We start from the raw sequence: 17,947 nt of genomic DNA, 5'->3' as shown, positions 1-17,947 counted from the left end.
GCGGGAAAAATAAATGGAATCGATAAAATGAAAACGAAAGTTGATTTCTACGTGGTATCGGAAATTTTTATCATCTACTTCGTAAGCCGTTAGAAATGACGAAACATACGAAAAATAATAATCCAGGCCATTTCCAAGGTCGCAACACTGGACGACCTTAATGTCACCGCTGTGTGATTGATATTCAATGACGTAAACAATTGTTTTCCTTTAACCTTTTCGCAAATGGGGAATTACTTTGATGATCGAGATAATGGATGATCGAGATAAGAAAATTATGAATGAAAAATTGATTTATCGTACCTGGCTCTCACGGGGGTTGAGAATGAGGCACGACCCCACATTATACATCGTAATTCTTCACCGGTCATTCCTCGTTTTCTCAACTCATTTATCGTGACCTTACCCACGCGCTGAAAATATAAAGGGACAAAAAAACACGAATTGATCAGTCACTCTCGCCGTTTCTCGTCACGGGAATAAAGAAAATATTATAGAAACTCGACTGAGTTATTTTGCACGAATTGAGCCTCGACGTGGTCGCTACTCTTGTGCCTTTATTTTTTCCCGTTCACTAATTATGAGCGAGCTTTTCGATCATTGTTTCAGTGACAAGGGATTTCACAGAAGTATCTTCATTATTTCGAAGATCATGCGAGTTCGAAAAACCACATAAAAGTAAAAAAACGATAATAACTCAGAGAATTTGAACGGAATGAACGTCCGGATTTTCAAACATTACAAAATTCCAATCACTGGGGTGGAATTCGAGAATTTTCATTTATCGAATAATTGGAACTTTCCGTGTGAAAAAATCTCCAATCGTGCGATCAATCGTTGATGTTCGAGTACCTAAAGTATTCGCTGACCAACTGATAATATATAATTGAAAATTTCAAGGCTCGATTATAATATTTAACTAATAAAACTTTTGGTATTAAAATTGATAATTAATAAAATTGATCGAGGCTCGTTCGATGATTGAGCTGTGATAAATCCATCAAAATCACAATTAATTAATCATTTGTATTTAATTAAAACACGTACTCGTACAACATGTACAATTCATTGAGGCCTCGCCCGCTCAAAATTACATCTCAAACATTGATTACTGAATTAGAATGATTGTAATGGGAAATTGTATGAATACCTGCTGTTACACTTAATTATAGTAAACGATCGAATAAAAGTGCTGATTACAGATACAAAGGCGTGTAAGAGTCGAAAAGTTTGCTTTATTTCATCACCTTCCAATTGGCAACTGCTCCCTTTCGTTGCCGGGCCCGAGTTTTTGATTTGCTTTTGATGACCATTACGCCTCGTTGTTCCGAGGCTGGATTGTTCGGATCGTCGCCTGGACCAAGCTTAATACTGTACTCTTGAAGATAATTGTGGGCGTCTTGTTGAGACACTGCTCGTTCAAGGGAAACAACGATTTTTGCCCACTAAGTACAAAAGAGCGGAAATATTTGAAAAAAAAAGTTATTTTTTCATCGATAGGATTATTCTTTTTTTGTGGACGTGAACGCTTCGTACCTGTTTCATCCATTCCTTCTCGCTCTGTTCAATGACATGAGCGTAGGTGTTTCCCATCATGGCGATAAGCATGTTCAGCAACAAAATTGGCACGAGTACCATGAAAATGGCAAATACAGTTTTGCTCAAATTCGGATAAGTCGTGTAGCTCAAATCCGAGTACTTTGTAGATCGCACAGTTGGAGGAACAAGAATCGTTGAAAATTCCAGTCGAGTAAGTTTTTTCATTGTGAGTCGAAGGGAGATTGAGTTTAGAGGGAGAAGAAAAACGATGAATTTTAACACTTGAAAAGGCTCTAATTGACGGTCTTTCATGGCGTACTACGTAGCACTGGTCAATGGGATTTTTCGGTCGAGGGTGCAGAGAGACGGGAGAATATTGGTGATTCGATTATATTAGTGGTTGATACTCATCGAACAAACGGCAAAATTTGCCCAGAAACGAAGTCTAGAAAATCTTACGATGAGCACGAACAACACATACTTTTCCAGGCAACATTCGATCTTAATCTGTTTTTCATCGAACCATGGTTCTTCGTATCAGCTTTGGAAGACGTGCCGCCGAGGAGTTTGTCGAATTTTCGAACCCTGATTCACCGCGATGCTTTTGATTTTAGTTAAACATAAAAGTATTTTACAAAGTTGTTGATTGCATTGAAGAATAAACGTTTTGAGCTGAAATTGGAGCACTAGCTGGTAGAAAATGGAAATGGTGTTTTCCAAGTTAACTATCATCGATTTTTTACAGTTTCGAAAAGAGATAAAAGGGAGGGGATTTAACGATATAAAAATGAGGAAAGCCTGAATGAATTTTCCATCGGCGAGTGGATGACTATAGGTGAAATTCAGAGATTGCCTCGTTTTATAAGAAGGGGAAAATCGTAGATAATATGAATAGAAGTCATGGGACGAAGTTGTCTTGTTTGGCGAGGCATGTCTCATATATACGGGAAGAATGAAGAGAGAAATTTTCGCAATTTCCTCGTTTTCCTCTGTGCTCCGCCGCTCCTTTCTTCATATATCGTTGAGAAACTCGCACGGCATTTATTTCCTTCTCATACCAAGTTTTTCCGGCATTCTTATTTTTCCCCAGAGCCACGTATAAAAGTAAGGGAGCAAAGAATAAAGAAAGCGGGAACGAGAGAGGAGGCAGAGTGGGAGGGGGGGGGGGGGGGGAGGGCGAGGGAGAAGGATTGGAGGCTTATGCTGTTCGCGTGCGTCCGCGGTTAAACGGATCGCGCGAACACGCTGTAGTAAATATAGGAAAAACGGGTGGAAGGGTGGTTTGAGGAGGGAGGATGGGAAAGCAGGGTTGCCTCCGCAATATATTGACCGGACGACGGGCGATATTTCATGGCTCGCGTTGTCGGCTATGACCGGTACCACGTAGGAGCTCCAGTAATGCTCCATTCCCCATATCTTCCCTCCCATCCTTGCGAAAAGATCCAGGGGGTCGGGGGGTGGAGCCTCTCAACTGGGACTGAAGTTCGGGTGGACTAATAAAAAAAAAAAAAAAAAAAAATAAAAAAAAAGGAAACTTGGTCTTTTTCCTTCGTTTCGTAGCGAGCCGGGACGAGTGAGTGTGAAGGGGAAAGCGAGTGAATTGGGGAAAGGGGTGGTTCAACCGAGAGGTGAACGAGAAATATAGGGGTCGAAAATAGAAGTTAGGAAAGCGGTGGCAAGCAGCCCCTAACAAGAGTAACCCTTTCCCTTTTCGGCGTGACGTTCATACACTCTATCCGGCTCAATTAATGTTCTCGCTCCTGACTATGAGAAACACTAGAGTCTCGTGGCCTCCGCTTCCTCCTTTTCACAATTGTTTTCTCTCCACCGGCACCGTTCGAGTCCCGCAGACCGGCAATGGAGCTGTGATGAAGAGGAGTCTCGAACTCGCGGTATTCTCCTTTCGTGTACGTATTCCCGAAAGTTAAATCATCGAAATAATGGATTTGTATTCGTTTTATACTTTGGCTGATATATTCTTCGTTATGGGGAAAGCAACTGCAACGCTCCTCATTCGAATCAAACGAAGACAACGAGAAAACAACGAATGACGAAGATAAATCTTGAGGTGTAATTGGAGGAACGTGATCTCGAATGACAGCGGCGATTCGTTTCGTTGAATTTTTAAACAAAACGTGAATTATTCAAATATTACCTATAAAATGTCCCGAGAGAAAACTGAATTGGAAGAACGCCCAAATCTGGGACGCTGTAAAAGTACCTCGAAAATCCTAACACCGGACGGACCCTAATAAATCCCAAGAGAACGAACCCCTCGTCCTTGCCTCACGGAAGAAAAAGCAATGAAAAATCGTAAGCACGTGTAAAGTAGCGTTATGAAAAAATATCTTACACTGTAATCGCCGAGTGTGATCTGGAATAGAGCCATCCAGGTTGAGTGATAAGAGCTATAAAGTGATGATTTTACACCGGGAAAGCCTTTGTAAAGGAAGTAGAAGGATTGTGAGAAGCCGAAGAGTACGACCATGTATATGATGCCAAAGGTCAGCATGTCACCGGTTATCATACTGTAGACCATCGTGACGAACGGTCCGGTCAGTCGTACCGCTCTGCAAACGAGATAAAGCCGAATGCGTTTCAAGCAGTCATTATAATGCGACGTCGTTATAATTGTACTACATACACATTCGTATACATACGCTCGTATGAATGCAGCATAGATACGTACACGCAATATATATACATGCATATATATTCATAGCTTTCGTCATTGTCCGTTGTAACGGTAAACTGGCTGATCGTTTTGTTTCTCTTTCTCTCTCTCTCTCTGTCTCTTACACCGTCTACTGATCCATTATATATAAATATATATGCACATATGTAGTACCGATTCGTCGCTTATGTAGATAAATTCAAAGCTAGGAAGCAAAAGGACCGAGTCGGTATCGATCCTAGCGTTGAATCCTGGTGTTTAGGGCTTTTCATTTGCCAGCAGTTTGCAGTCGATGGAAAATGGCTCAAAATGCAAGAGGGACAGAGAGGGAGAGAGAGAGAGAGAGAGAACAAGAGAAAGAGGGAATATGAATTTCGATCAGAGGTGTGACAGAGTCAGCTGGCGTGCCGCGATATACTGAACATTCGAATGTTACGAGTATGTGGATGGACCTGAAATAGGGAAATTGCCAGATGGAGAGGGATAGAGAGAAATGGAACATTGGTATGGCGTCTATATTATCGATCGATCGGTAATCAAAGCACTTCCTAATCTCACTGGAAGGTATCGCGTAACGATCCCACACGCAAATGCCATACACGTAGAGAATTCACGGCATAAACACGATCTATAGTTGTGCCATTTGTATACTCTCCATTGTCATTCCTTTCTCTCTCTCTCTCTCTCTCTCTCTCTCTAGAGAGAGGGAGAGTCCTCTCCCCCCCCCTCCCCTCCGTTCTGTCCCTCTTGATCCTCCAGTTCTCGAAATATCGAGTTGGTTGGTGCACGTTTCGGAGACCAACAGTCAGTTCAGAATTGCCTCGATCCCATACAATCCGTGCGTGTATTATTATTACGCAAATGCATTTTCCAATCGATCACACTCCACCCACACTTTTCAAGGGGCCATTGAGATCATCTAGTCCAGATTTCCTCCAATTTTAATTGTTTACGTGTGTTAGCAAAAGTCCTTGATATTTAACCCTCTCGTATTCCTCTATAGTTTTTCCAGGCTTTTTTGTTTACGGAATTACGAATAATAAAACGAGAGACCATTCGAATTTCCGGTACTGGAACAAAATTTGCTTTTTTCATTGCTACCTGCGATAGTCGATGAATGTTATCTGGTATATTAATGAACAAAAAACAACAATAGAAATTTCTTCAAAAAATAATAAATTTCGATTTAATTATCTATTCAATTATTGGTGGTTTACTTTTGCTTGATAATCGATCCGATTCTGATTCAGCCTAACTTGTGTTGAAATTATTTCGCGCTGAAAGTTATTTACTCCTCATTGGACATTGTGCCGTCGCCCTTCCCCTCGAGACCCTTTTACCCCCACTATCACTGTTGTTATCACGAAGTGCTCGAAGCGGTCCCACTTTCCTCTCCCCGACTCTGGCAGCAGTGGGAAGGGGTGCGCGCGTCACTGGTCCTGACAAGGAGTCACGGCTTAGGCTTAGGCGCGTCAAAACGGCGGGAGTGCTTGGAAGAAGCGCGTCGACGGAGGAGAGAAAAGTGTTCGGCGAAAAATCAGGAGATTAACGCGGCCTCGTCAACCAGCTTATTTCTCCTCAGACAGAATTCCAGTACACGTGGCGACCATTTTATCTTTTCAGTTATTTCTAAATTCGTCAGTTGTGTTACGATCCAAAAACAGATTGAATTCTGAAAACAATTCAAGACAATTCCATAAAATGAGAGAACATATTCTTCGACAATTAAGAATCTCACACTTCGTTATATCTCTAGTAATTTTGGGGATTTTATAGGTTATGAGCATGAGTCATAAAGTAAATTGGCCAGATCCCCCTGTCGGATACTCAAATATTGAAACACTAAAACCTCGAAACAATCAATGCCGGGATAAGCTGAGAGTAAAATTGAGAAAAAATATCCATCGAGCTGAGATTGAGTAAAGTATCGCCATTTTCAGGCATTGAAAGTTTTGATTGTTCGATCAGATTGCCCGGACTCTATCCACGAGTCGCATAAACGAAATGGCCAAACAAAATAATTTCTATGTATGAGGAGTGATAATTTAATAACGAGGAAAAATAGTGGCTCCCTCATATTTCGAGATGGTAAAGCGAGGACCGTTTGTTCACCGTTTTAGCTTCCACCTAATATTGGGCGAGTTACCTCAATACGTGTACGTCGATGTAAGTATATGGGTGTAAATATACATACAAGAAGACACGTATTCATGTGTACATGAGAGCGTGTATGTGGTTGGTTGGCGTCGGTGGTCACTAAGTTTGTTTTATCGTGAGCCTCTCATTCTATTTCCTCTTGTCCTGCAACGTCGCCCACCAGACCCTAAAACTCAACTCAATCTCGACAACGAAGTTAGAGAGTTGGAAAATTTTTATGTCCTGTGTAACTCCTGTCGGTGGTTGGCTTCTCTTTTCCCTGTCCCCTGCCTCTTCTACTTTTCCCTTTTATCGTCATCCTGTTGATTTCTTTTTTTTCTAACCTTTTCTCGTTCCAAAAACCAAGAGCAAACGAGCGATATGGGCAATCGAATGGTTGGAAGGGTAGAAAACGAGACTAGGCAAGAGAGCAAAGAGGAAAGAGGAAAGGGGGCTGGGGGATTAAGGGAAAAAGAGGGAAACAGCGATAAAACTGTGTGGAAGAGAAGGAAAAGAAAGGAGGGAGGCGGTGAGTTTGAGCTCTGGTTAGCCCAGGGCTTGCACCCGGTTGGAACAAACGTTGTTTCGTATGTTGGTCACGTGCACGATGTATGTCGCGGGACTCGCGGACGATGCACACCGTTCGCGGCCCTTCTCTTTAACCCTCCATATTCCCCCCTCTCCCTTTGTCTGCCCTACATGTGTGCATCCATATATCTATGTATGGATTAAAGCTCCAGAGTTCGTATATGTATATACCAGAGATATGAAATCATCCCCCAGTCCCATTTCCTTCCCAACCTCCAAAAAACTCCTCACTGATATCCTTCGCAAAACGCCCTCCTTCCAAACAACCCCACGGGGTGAAATTTTGCAACCTCACACCGGAATATAATGACGGATTAACCCCGATGCCCGCAAAGTACACTTGTTGAAAGTAATATCATGCTCTTCACGTATTTGTCTCTGCTTTTACTGGAATCTTGCGCTTGTTTTTTCTTTGCCCTCTTCTTCTCGAGAGATGATAATATGACGCGATCCTTTGAAATCAAACTAACGTCAACATTTGGAAGTGCTGCAAAGTTGTGGAGAAAATGAACGTCTTTTTCGCGATGGCTTTTCATTTTTTGTTTTTTTTTTCTGATGAATGATGATTTTTCTGAAGGATCGTAATAAAATTTCTTATACTTGCAACGATTTTTCAAAGTTGATTTTCATTAAGGTTTTGTTGGAGAAAAGTTCTTTTAAAAGATTGTAAATTACGACTTATCTCTCTGACGGTTTCAATGCTTTTGATTTAATTCAAGAATTAGAGTTTTGCGAGAAAGTAGTGAAAATAAGTCGAGGGGTGCTCGGTTACCGAACTCATTGCTGTAACCCTTTCGAAATAATTTTTTCATTTTTCATCAGTTCTCTTCCGTCGAGAATCTTGAAGGGGGGCCATTTGGTGGCTCGTGTGTGACGCCTGGAAATGTCCGTGGAAAAGCGCTCTGAAAGGGAACGTCATCGCGTAAGCAAGTAGTATGAAAAGAAGAAAAAGGAATAAGGAGAGTAGAAAAAAATGGTGAATGATAAAAGGAGGCTCGAGGACGAGTAAACTCGGAACCCCTCTGTGGTAATGCATATACGAATGGGTATGTGGAGGAGAAAAAATCTGTATATATATACAGATATATAAAGAGCCGAGTGTAGAGTTAGAAACAAAGGCTCGGGCTGGTGGCAGTTTTAGCTGCGAATGGGGAGGCGCGAAGAAACAGAGACAGCAGCGGAAGGTTCGAAACGAGCAAGAGGCTTTATTTCATCTTTATTTTCTTTCTGAACGTCCTCTCGTGCTCTTTCTCGTTTCTCTCTCTCTCTCTCTCTTTCCCTACACATACACACAAGTATACATTCTTCGCGGTCTTATCCATCAATAAAAAAAAGTTTCTGATATTTTCCTGTGAAGAAGCCACGCCGAAACTCTCTGAGCTTTTTCGTGGCTATACCCGTTGGCCCGATTCGCACGACCAACCAGCGAGTAAACCGCGAGTACCATTTCCATGAAAAAAGAAGAGAGAAAGGAAGGAGACGGGTGAGCAAGAAAGAATCAGGCATACAAACGATCCGATGTGTTCTATATATCCAGAAAAGTTTATCGACTTCCGATATTTCAAGCCACGACGAATCACTCTTTAAAAACACTTCGACGCACCATTTCATAACTTGGATTTCATACTAAAAATCGCCTCAGAGACGAATAGCACGAACTGTTCCATGTGCTCATATATATTCTTATATATTCTTGCCAAAATGACATTCTAAAGTTTGACGCTTCTGCGGTGAAAACTAGGATTTTTATCATAGGAAGCTTTCTTTTTCTTTCTTCAAGAAGAAGAAGAAAGAACACACAAATTCTATGTGGGTCTTTGCGATAAGTTATTGAATTAAGTTGGCATTAATAGAATTTTCGACTGTCCAGAACACACCGCCAAATGTGAAAGTACTATTGGCCTTCCAGGGAATATTCGTAACACTTGATGGAGAAATTGATAAGTCGATCACGTCTGACGTACCGTCGAGATCAACAAAGTTTGTAAATACCTGTACAAACGATCGTTTATTCAATAACATCCGCAAGCGTCTTCAACACCGACATATCGATTTTCTACTTGTCCTCGATGAAAAAAAAAAGTAAGGGGGAAAGCTTGAGAGTAGAATGATAGATTACCTCCTGTATTTCTCACCTATCATTTATTTCCAGCATACATCCATGTTTTGCCAACGTTTCTGCTTACAGAGCTTTGTGCTTCTTGTATATGCTTCTATGTATGCGGGGTCGGAAATCCTATTCGTCGAGGATAAAAGGCAATCCTATTGTGAGAGGGGAAAAAATAATAATGAAGCCGTGAATTCAGCAAAAGTTATGTCCATTGAGTGAAAGACCTCATTGAATCAATGCATCAATGAAGGAAACTATATTGATTGGACGAATGAAATTCATGAGCGTCGCCATACGATTTGATACTATTAACAAACGATTAATTTGACTGCCAGCGGTTTATGTATAACTCCGGCGATCTCCAGCATTAAGAGTGTCGGTATCTTATTGTCACCGTGATAGCGAGAAAGATAGCTGCGAAATTTCAAAAGTTCAATTTTCCGACGCGGTTGGACCAATTAGGAAAATGCTCGGTCGGCGGATCTCCGATATCGTTACAGATGCGTTGTTAGAGCTTTTTTGTCATCGATCAAACGGTGTCGAAAAACATAAAGTTCAAAAATTCGAGGTCAGCTTATGTAACTGATTCTGTCTGTTGACCAAATGGAATTTAGTAAAAATATAAATGCTCGTGGATCGATTAGGTTTTCTGATATTTTCTTCGACTTATTGGCAAATATGTAAAACATTTCAAAGAGAAAAAAAAAACGAAGAGAAATGATGAGCACAATATTTGAGCCCGAACCTCGAAATCCCATCTCCTCACTTATTTACATGTATGTAAAGAAGAGCGCAGAGCTGAGAAGATAATTTACTATTTCGGACCTGATTTATGGAAATCCGACTGTGTCGTGTGATTTCAAGGCTGAGATTCGGCGAGACTGACGCAGGCAAGGCCCGCAGTCTGGTGTCAAATATTAAATCTTTAACATGAAGGAATATATAGAAAAATCTCGAGAAAATCATAGAATTGCAAATCTGAAAAATGCAATATTATAATAATGAATATGTAAAGCAAAAGACAAATTTGCATTTATGAAAAATAATATAAGTATATGTTAAAAGATGTAAAAAGTTAACGATGTACGAAAGGTGATGGGAGAGCCAGGCAGATATTGAGATAGACGCTTGAATAGGACATATGCGCCTTTGCAATGCTTGTTCAGCAGCAGGCAGCAGCGGTATGGGAATTGAAGAAGAGTTGTGAAGCAAGTTGGGCGCGAGGGTGAGTATTAACCGAGTCGCGTGACGACCTCCCCTCTGATTGGGCCATCAGAACTTGTATATAGTATGTACGTTCTCTCCTCAGCCTCATTCACCATGTGTATGGGAGCACACATGTATGTACGTACGTACGTACACATACACACACACACACACACACACACACATATATATATGAATATATGAAGATAATTGTAGCTGTGCCATTCAGAGGGCTCGAGGGACCGCGCCACTTGTAAATTAACTCGCGTAAATACGTAGCTGGTTTACGTGCTGCTCTACACCGTGCTTCGTTCTCGTTCGGCCGATCCTATGTATATATGTATGTAAATACACGGGCAGGGAGAAAGAGAGAGATTGGAGAATGCGAGCCTCCGTGCGAGATACATCCCCCTCGTGTCGTTTCGCATTTACACGAGCGCATACACCCTCGAACACCCACTCATCCATCTGTAAAATGCTTGCATCTATTTCTTCTCTGTATAGTATATATAAATGTACGCATGGATAATACACATATTTGTAAATGTACAACACACACGTAAACTCGTACTTGTGTTATTTGTGTAAAACGTTGATGCACTTGGGGAAAGAGAGTTATTACAGGCTGAGCGAGAAAAAGGCAGATACAGGAGGATGGTCAGTATACACGTACATGATGGGGGGGAAAAAGCACGTGTACTTGCGCTACTTTTTCATTCTATATTTCATTTATAGAGGTAATTTATGAATAGGGCAAATAACGATGAATAGGATATATATGAGATCCTTTGCTGCATGACCTCGGTTAAAATTTCATCTCGGATAGATGAAGATACTTTTGATATTAGTGTATGGACATAAAACGTTCGAGTTTGCGTCGTTGATTTAAAATGAACTTGGATATTCTGACTCTTTTCGTGTACGATTAGTTTGAAATTTCATGGTTTTTCATATTTTTCGTATGATATCCTGTATAGGCTTTCATTAACGTGTACGTATCTATATGCGCTTGTGTACTCTCAATGGAATTCTTACCCAGCAAAGAACATGAGCAGAAACCACGATCCTGGTACGGCTATGACGAGAATAGCATCTTCCGAATGACGGTCGCCGACGAGACGGTACGGTATACAAGCGAGAATGAGAATATTGCTGAGGAGAAATATGAATTTGGCTGGCTCGTGACTCTTGAGACATGTTAAATCAAACAGAGAAAATTCCTTGAGTTCGCTTCATATTCACTCGGGATTAATACTCATCTCTGGTTTAACGTCTAAATGTTTTACTCTCTTCCGATTAAGTAGTTTCGGTTATTTCAACGTATATGCAGTTTGCTAAACTATTCATCATATTTGAGAGCATTCATTTGCAGTTATGACTCGTTTGTGATTAACTATTTCGAAGTAGGCTAGACTCACCAACTGTTTGAGAAATGAGATGAGACCGATATTGACGACTTCACCACCGAGCTGGATAAGAATGTAACTGAGGACACCTATGACCGTAACAGATTCGGCGATTGTACGGCCAACGTCGACGAGTTCTTCGGGCCATGCGAGCATGTCGGCCTCGACATTGGCTGGCCGTAAATAAACGGCCAGTGACAGCGAAGTCAGATGAAAAACCAGAATTATAAGCCTCTTGAGAAACTGCAACTGTTTTTTGCGACCGGAAGCAGCGGAGAATGAGAGAGAAAATATTCATTAAAAATTACCCCGAGTCATTCACAGACCAGCTCGAAAAAGAGCAAAAAGTAACTGCAAGCTCGCCAATGTCACAGTTATATATGTTAAAAAGGTGCATAAAACGTATGGAGTAATTGTGAAAGAAAATCGGTCTCACGCGTGCAAACGTTTTCCATTTTTCTTCCAGCAAACGTTGAATTATTCCACCGTCGAGCATGTCCAGATGCTCCTCCTTCGTTCCATTCAATATGATGAATAGAGCGGAATTCCAATCTGAAAAGAATAAGAGATAAAAAAGAAAATACAGACAAAAAATCCTTCGTCGAAATGTACGAGTTAGTGCCCGAGAATAGCCGGTATATAAAGGGAGCGTAGAAATGATGAGATAAAAAAAAATATACGAATGAGGTCTGTACAGGATGTACCAAAACGTGCATTTTAACGGGATAGACATTTGGGCTACCATGGTATCGAGAGAAGAGTTCTTTTTTCGACGAGCCAGTAATGGGACATTAATAAAAATTCCGAAGGTTAACTGGTTGCTCCAGTATGCTATCTCAATCCATTCGATCAATGGATATCTCAACAACGATCCTGACCCTTCTTCCCTGCCCGGAGAATAAAAACTTTGTATAGTTGGTCATATAAAAAAAAAACAAAATATTCAGGTTCACAATCCGGTAGAATTGGTTCGGATGCCTCGTAAATCGATGGATGTGGATACGGGCACGTTTGAATGGCCTGTTCAGGACTCTTGTTGAAGATGATGATGTATATGTGAACGAGAAGGGAGACGATGCTATAATGATAAAATTCTAGTATTTCGTTGAAAGATGGATTGACGTTATGTTGAGTTTTGAAGCGTCCTACATGATGAAAAAGTGAAGGAATCGCGTTAATTTCAATGACGACGGCTTGCATCCGGAATGGACGATGTGGAAATCGCAACAAGGGCTAGTTATTTGACTTACACATACGTACATTGGAAAGTTGCTTAATGCAAGAGAGGGAGAGAGAACGATGGTAAGAGTGCTTGAAGAGGTGAGTAAGAGGGAAGAAAGTTGAGAGGTTCGTTCTGCGGTTGCAAGAGGAGAGATTTTCGACTATCATGACGCACTTATAATTACGGGCCTGGAGATGGTACTTTGCTGCTTCCATATCAGAGTGAGAGACGGAGAGGAAAAGGAAAGGGGAAGAAGGAGGAACTATGAATGCTCTTCGCTGTCTGGCTGTGCCACTGTGGAGTGCTGGTGGGATCGGCACAGTTAGTTTGTGCGAAAATGTCGAGAGATGGTACTTCTTCTTACTTAACGTTCACGTGGTTCCCCCAAACATCGAGCCACCTGCCTCAGAGATTAAATTTGACTCAGCCTGAAGACTTATATAGCTTTCTCTCTCTCTCTCTCTCTTCTTTCTACTCTCCTCTCTTGAGAATCTCCTGTACCACAGCCTCCGGCCACAGCTACTGAGCGTTTCCCCAAAAGGATTTCCCGAAGTCGTTAATCCTTAATCATCCTCTAATTCAACAGAGGATAAGGTCAGACAAGTTTTAGTTTCCTGGTCTTCTTCATTCTCTCTCTCTCTCTCTCTCTTTCTTTTGTTTTCTTTTTTTTCTATTACAATTACGCGCGCGGCACTGAAAATAACCCCAACTTTTTATATTCTCCACCATCCCTCTACCCTTCGCCGTTTGCTTAAAGGACCTTCATTAGCCACTTGGAATATCTGAAGAGCCACTTCCCTTCTCGTCTTAAAGTGGAAACGCAATATACGTTTTCATCCACCGGTCATCTCATACGATTAACCTCGAATGAACGAGCTAATAATAAAATCCTCGGGCACTAATTGCTAATTGTTCAGGGAAACAAATAAACAAGTGCTGAAGTTCACTCGTTCGACAATTGCATTTTCCATTGGAATACTCTCTATGGAATATTCGAAAATTTTAATGAATTTCCTCCGGAAAGTTCGTCTCGGAATTTCATTTGTTTCCAAAGTCGTTTGAGTTTCAGGTGTCTTACGAATTTTCAAATTTTCACCAATTCATTACTCAAAAGTAATTCTACGTTCGTCTTTTCTAACGTATTTTTTTTTCCAATAATATTCTCGAGAATATACACAATCGAGAACATTCACTACCGAAGAATTATTAAAAAAAAAAGGAACACTGACTGCAGTTCGAGCCTCTTGAGCCGATGTCTCATTTTCGTAATGAATTTTGCATGGATATATGGTTCTTGGAAAATGTCATACGAGAAAAAAAAATCTTTGTAAGTCTTCTCTATTTATGAGAAAAAAGCAAACGAAAAAAATACACATAGTAAAACGTAACACAAGGACGATCTTTGACAGCGTTACATTTCTCGTACGTAGGGAATTGGGATCTTGCTTCTTCGAATTTCCTTTCCTTCTCAATGGTTCTTTCACTAGCAGCTTCGGTAATTCCCAGTGCTGTATACTTTCGTGTTTCCTCATTCTACTTTCCTCTCTCTCTCTCTCCCTCTCTTTGCTTCCCTTCCTCCCTCTTCTCATACAGCACGTCGCAGTTGGGAGCAAAAGGAGTAGGCCTTCCCACGCGAATACATCGAGGAAGATCTCCGAGAAAACTCCAGTAGGATGTTGGTGCAGAAGCAGTCGTTGAGGTAGACGGAAGCAATACATGTAGAGAAGTCGAGCTTTTCACGAAGATTGAATTCGCCGCGAGAGAGTTGCAATCCGCGTTCTCGCGCGAAAACTCCAACACCTTTACTACTACCATTGCCTCCAGTTACATCGCTACACTGCTTCGCGCACCCACTCATTCGCACAGACCTACCGCTATATATAAACTCTGGTACCTTGTACAAAGGATATTCCAAAGTCGTTAATCCTTAATCATCCGCACTAATTCAACAGACGCTGCTACCGTCGTCTTTCCAGATACATACGAAGCTATACATTTATATATATATATATAATTTCATCTATACACAGAGACGAAGAGACACGGAAGGATATATGAATGTACGAGGACAAAAAGATTGAGTTTGTCGTTCTGGGCGAAGCTCTCAGCAGCAAAGACGAAGGAATAAGAAGATCGCGTCAACTCCTGATTGGAATAAAAAGAGTACCCGAAAGAGGAGGGATGTGTATAGAATTGAGAATAGTAGAGGGAACAAGTGGAAGGAAAGGTACGAGAAGAAGAATCGATAATCCTTAATCATCCGCGAGAAGCGAAGAGCGAGTCCCGTTCATGAAATACGCCAATGGTTCGCCGTGTAATTATGGACGTGTACCTGAGACACGTATATGTATAGGTATAACATTCGGTGTAGATATATTGGCTGCAACGTCGACGATTCTATGGGGTTGAAAACTCCAATGGGTTGTGAAAGGGCGTAAAGAGAGGGTTAAAAGAGTCGTAAATAAGGCCATAAGACCGAAAGGTAGAAAGCTTCAAAGTTTCTTGGAATTACCGAGTGAAAATTGCGTATATATTTCTCTCTCTCCCATTTATTATGTACTACTTCCAGAGCTTTCCGCCTTTGTCTCTTAAGGTATCAGGATTCTTGGACTTTGTTCCTTCTATCGGTGTCCCCGCGTCTCGGAGTTTTACTCCTTCAGGAGTTCTATCTTGATCGAGTAAGTTTAAAGGAAAGCGGTATCTCCTGTTTGTACTCGTGCATATATGTGTGTGTGTGTGTGTGAGTGTGCGTTTCAGCGAGAGAAAGACGGAGAAAGTACGCTAGCGATTATGAATCCGATTTGTCGTCACTCACGTCGCAGCGAGTCCTGATTCCTTTACTTTGAACTATCATCAGCTTAACCGTTCTCCGAGTTATAGGCTTTGCCTTTGTTTCCATCAGCAAAACTCGGATGGTCTTACAGACGACGCCGCGGATCTCTGAAGATACTGTCTTTTATTTTTATCTCCGACTTCCAAATTCCTTCAATGTACTACATATACATTCTCTTCTTAACGGATTCTAAAGATGCTTCATCCTCGGCCTCAATATTGTTAACGTGTTCATATTGTTGAGTCCTTGTCAAGAGGATGTACGCATTTCGTGGGCGGGCTCAAGCCTCCAAGGAAGAGACCTTCGGAGGTTAAGCCGTAATCAGCCGTCAACGGTGATTCAAACGCCATCGCTGCAATGAGTTGAGCCATCCCTCTTGTAGAGTTATCTCATTGTGGTAAATTGTGCTCTCGTCATCCCTTTCTCGTGTCATACAATCTCTCATCTTCCACATCGTGCATAGATCACCTGTGTAGCTGCTACCCGTCGACTTTAGCTGGTCCCATTTTACATCAACATTTTAATATTCGTCAAAAGAATTCTCTGTCAGTATGAAAATCAATCATATGGGTGTCCTAACGATATTTAACTCATTTTTAGAATATCAATAAGTCAGAGATTTACGTAGCTAAATAAATAAGAATAGAATGTATCAAACAATTTCAGGACAAAGCTAGTTCCGTCTCGGAGTTTCCGGTCGCTGAAAACAATGGAAAGCAGATATGATTCATATAAATCCGAAACATGAAAAAAAAACGCTGCGCCAAGGATCGCATAATCCTCTGTTGTAATCTCTGTCACGTTTTCGCTCACTGGGGTCCGTCGTACCGATCCCTAGAAACATTTTTAACGTCCTCATTTCAAGTTACTGATGCCCAACGTTGTTACGAAATTAGAAAAACTGTTCCAACCAACACCAAGTATTCCCATCTTGTTGGAGCTCGTCTAAATTTGCCCAGCCATCTCGAATACATGCAATCTTTTTATCCTGAGCATGGATTATAATGATGCAATCTTGCACCTTACACAGACCGTTTTGTAATATATAACGGACTACTTAACGTAATAATTTTCTGTACGTGTCCACCCGAAGGAGCTTCGCAAACCTTCGTGTCAAAACTAATCCAGTACATATTGCGGATAGGCTTTCAACATGCAATCATATACGAGTACGGAGTTTCGCGAAATTTCAAATTTGTGGAGTTCGTTCAGTTGTGGAACCCTGCTAGAAGCCTTTCGCTATTTTTAATAAGATATTTATAAAAGAGTCTGAAGGAGGATAAGAAGAAAGGAGAAGGGTTGAGATAAGAGTTCTCACTCTTCGATATCCTCGGAATGGCGGATTAAAAAAAAAATACTCTTGAACAAACCCATTCAGAATATTATTGGATAGCAAGTTTGGAAATCTTGATTGTAAATGGTAATGAGGAGTTATCGAGACACATCCCTGAGCCACTAGCTCGATTTAGTCAGCTCATGGACGAGCAGAGCCGCGTAACAGCCGTTGAGAAGCAGCCAAGAGGGGAAATCCTGAAACGAGGATGGAGCAGCACGCACGTGGATTAACACGGACAGAATAATTGGCCAGATTAAGGAGATGAAATGGAGCGAGAATGAGACTCAGTGCTCCCCCTAATTTATCCAAAATCATTGTGGCAAAACATCTTCATTGGATCCTTCCCCCAATTCTGAAGATTCGTGTGAACCACCAAGTACCGATTACACCTCAACAATTCCTACTGTATTACTCTTCATTTTTCTAAACGAACGAAAGAGAAGCTTCGAGGAAATAAAATGAACACAAATGCGGAGGGAAGTTCGAGGTTTCCCCACATAAGACCCCTCAAACCCGATAGGAAAAGACTATTGAATAATAATGTATAGTAGACTCCTATACACGGGTATGTGAATTTATTGAATGGTTGGGTATCGAAGTTTGCGGTAGAACACATATGACAAAGAAACGTTAACCACGCGATTCGGATAGAACGATCCGTGAAAGGAGTTATCTATATAGGCATACGCACGGAGCTCTATAAACAAGGGAAGATGAAAATCATATAACTGTAGGAGTAGTATATATAATATTATCCTTTCCTTGTCTTTGTAGTCTCTCTCAATTCGTTTCCTCTCTCCTTCCTTCCGGACTCGATAACTCCTCAACTTCATGCAGGGGGGCCCTTTGTTGTTAGCCATGGCCCAGTGAGTCCGCACACACATATAAATACAAAGC

The 17,947-nt window shown here is 41.2% G+C and overlaps 1 protein-coding gene across 6 annotated transcripts in view; it reads right to left on the bottom strand.

Moving 5' to 3' along the window:
- iav (transient receptor potential cation channel subfamily V iav) overlaps positions 1-17,947 on the bottom strand; it is a 44,154-nt gene that overhangs the window by 6,852 nt on the left and 19,355 nt on the right. For 5 of the 6 annotated variants that reach the window (XR_006261437.1, XM_043422694.1, XM_043422696.1 and 2 more), the window contains exons 7-13: positions 12,096-12,211; positions 11,672-11,908; positions 11,289-11,440; positions 3,893-4,109; positions 1,537-1,698; positions 1,248-1,445; positions 304-413 (exon numbers count right to left, since the gene is read on the bottom strand). Coding sequence is in view for 5 of the 6 variants with exons in the window: in XM_043422694.1 (XP_043278629.1) it covers positions 304-413; positions 1,248-1,445; positions 1,537-1,698; positions 3,893-4,109; positions 11,289-11,440; positions 11,672-11,908; positions 12,096-12,211 (1,192 nt within the window). In the remaining variant the exon portion in view is untranslated. The remainder of the gene's footprint in view (positions 1-303; positions 414-1,247; positions 1,446-1,536; positions 1,699-3,892; positions 4,110-11,288; positions 11,441-11,671; positions 11,909-12,095; positions 12,212-17,947) is intronic. The other variant, XM_043422698.1, reaches the window with a different exon arrangement.

This window comes from Venturia canescens, chromosome 6, assembly GCF_019457755.1.
Source record: "Venturia canescens isolate UGA chromosome 6, ASM1945775v1, whole genome shotgun sequence".
Classification (NCBI taxonomy): domain Eukaryota; kingdom Metazoa; phylum Arthropoda; class Insecta; order Hymenoptera; family Ichneumonidae; genus Venturia; species Venturia canescens.
Note: the sequence above shows the minus strand (reverse complement) of the source record. Positions and strands in the feature narration are given on the sequence as shown.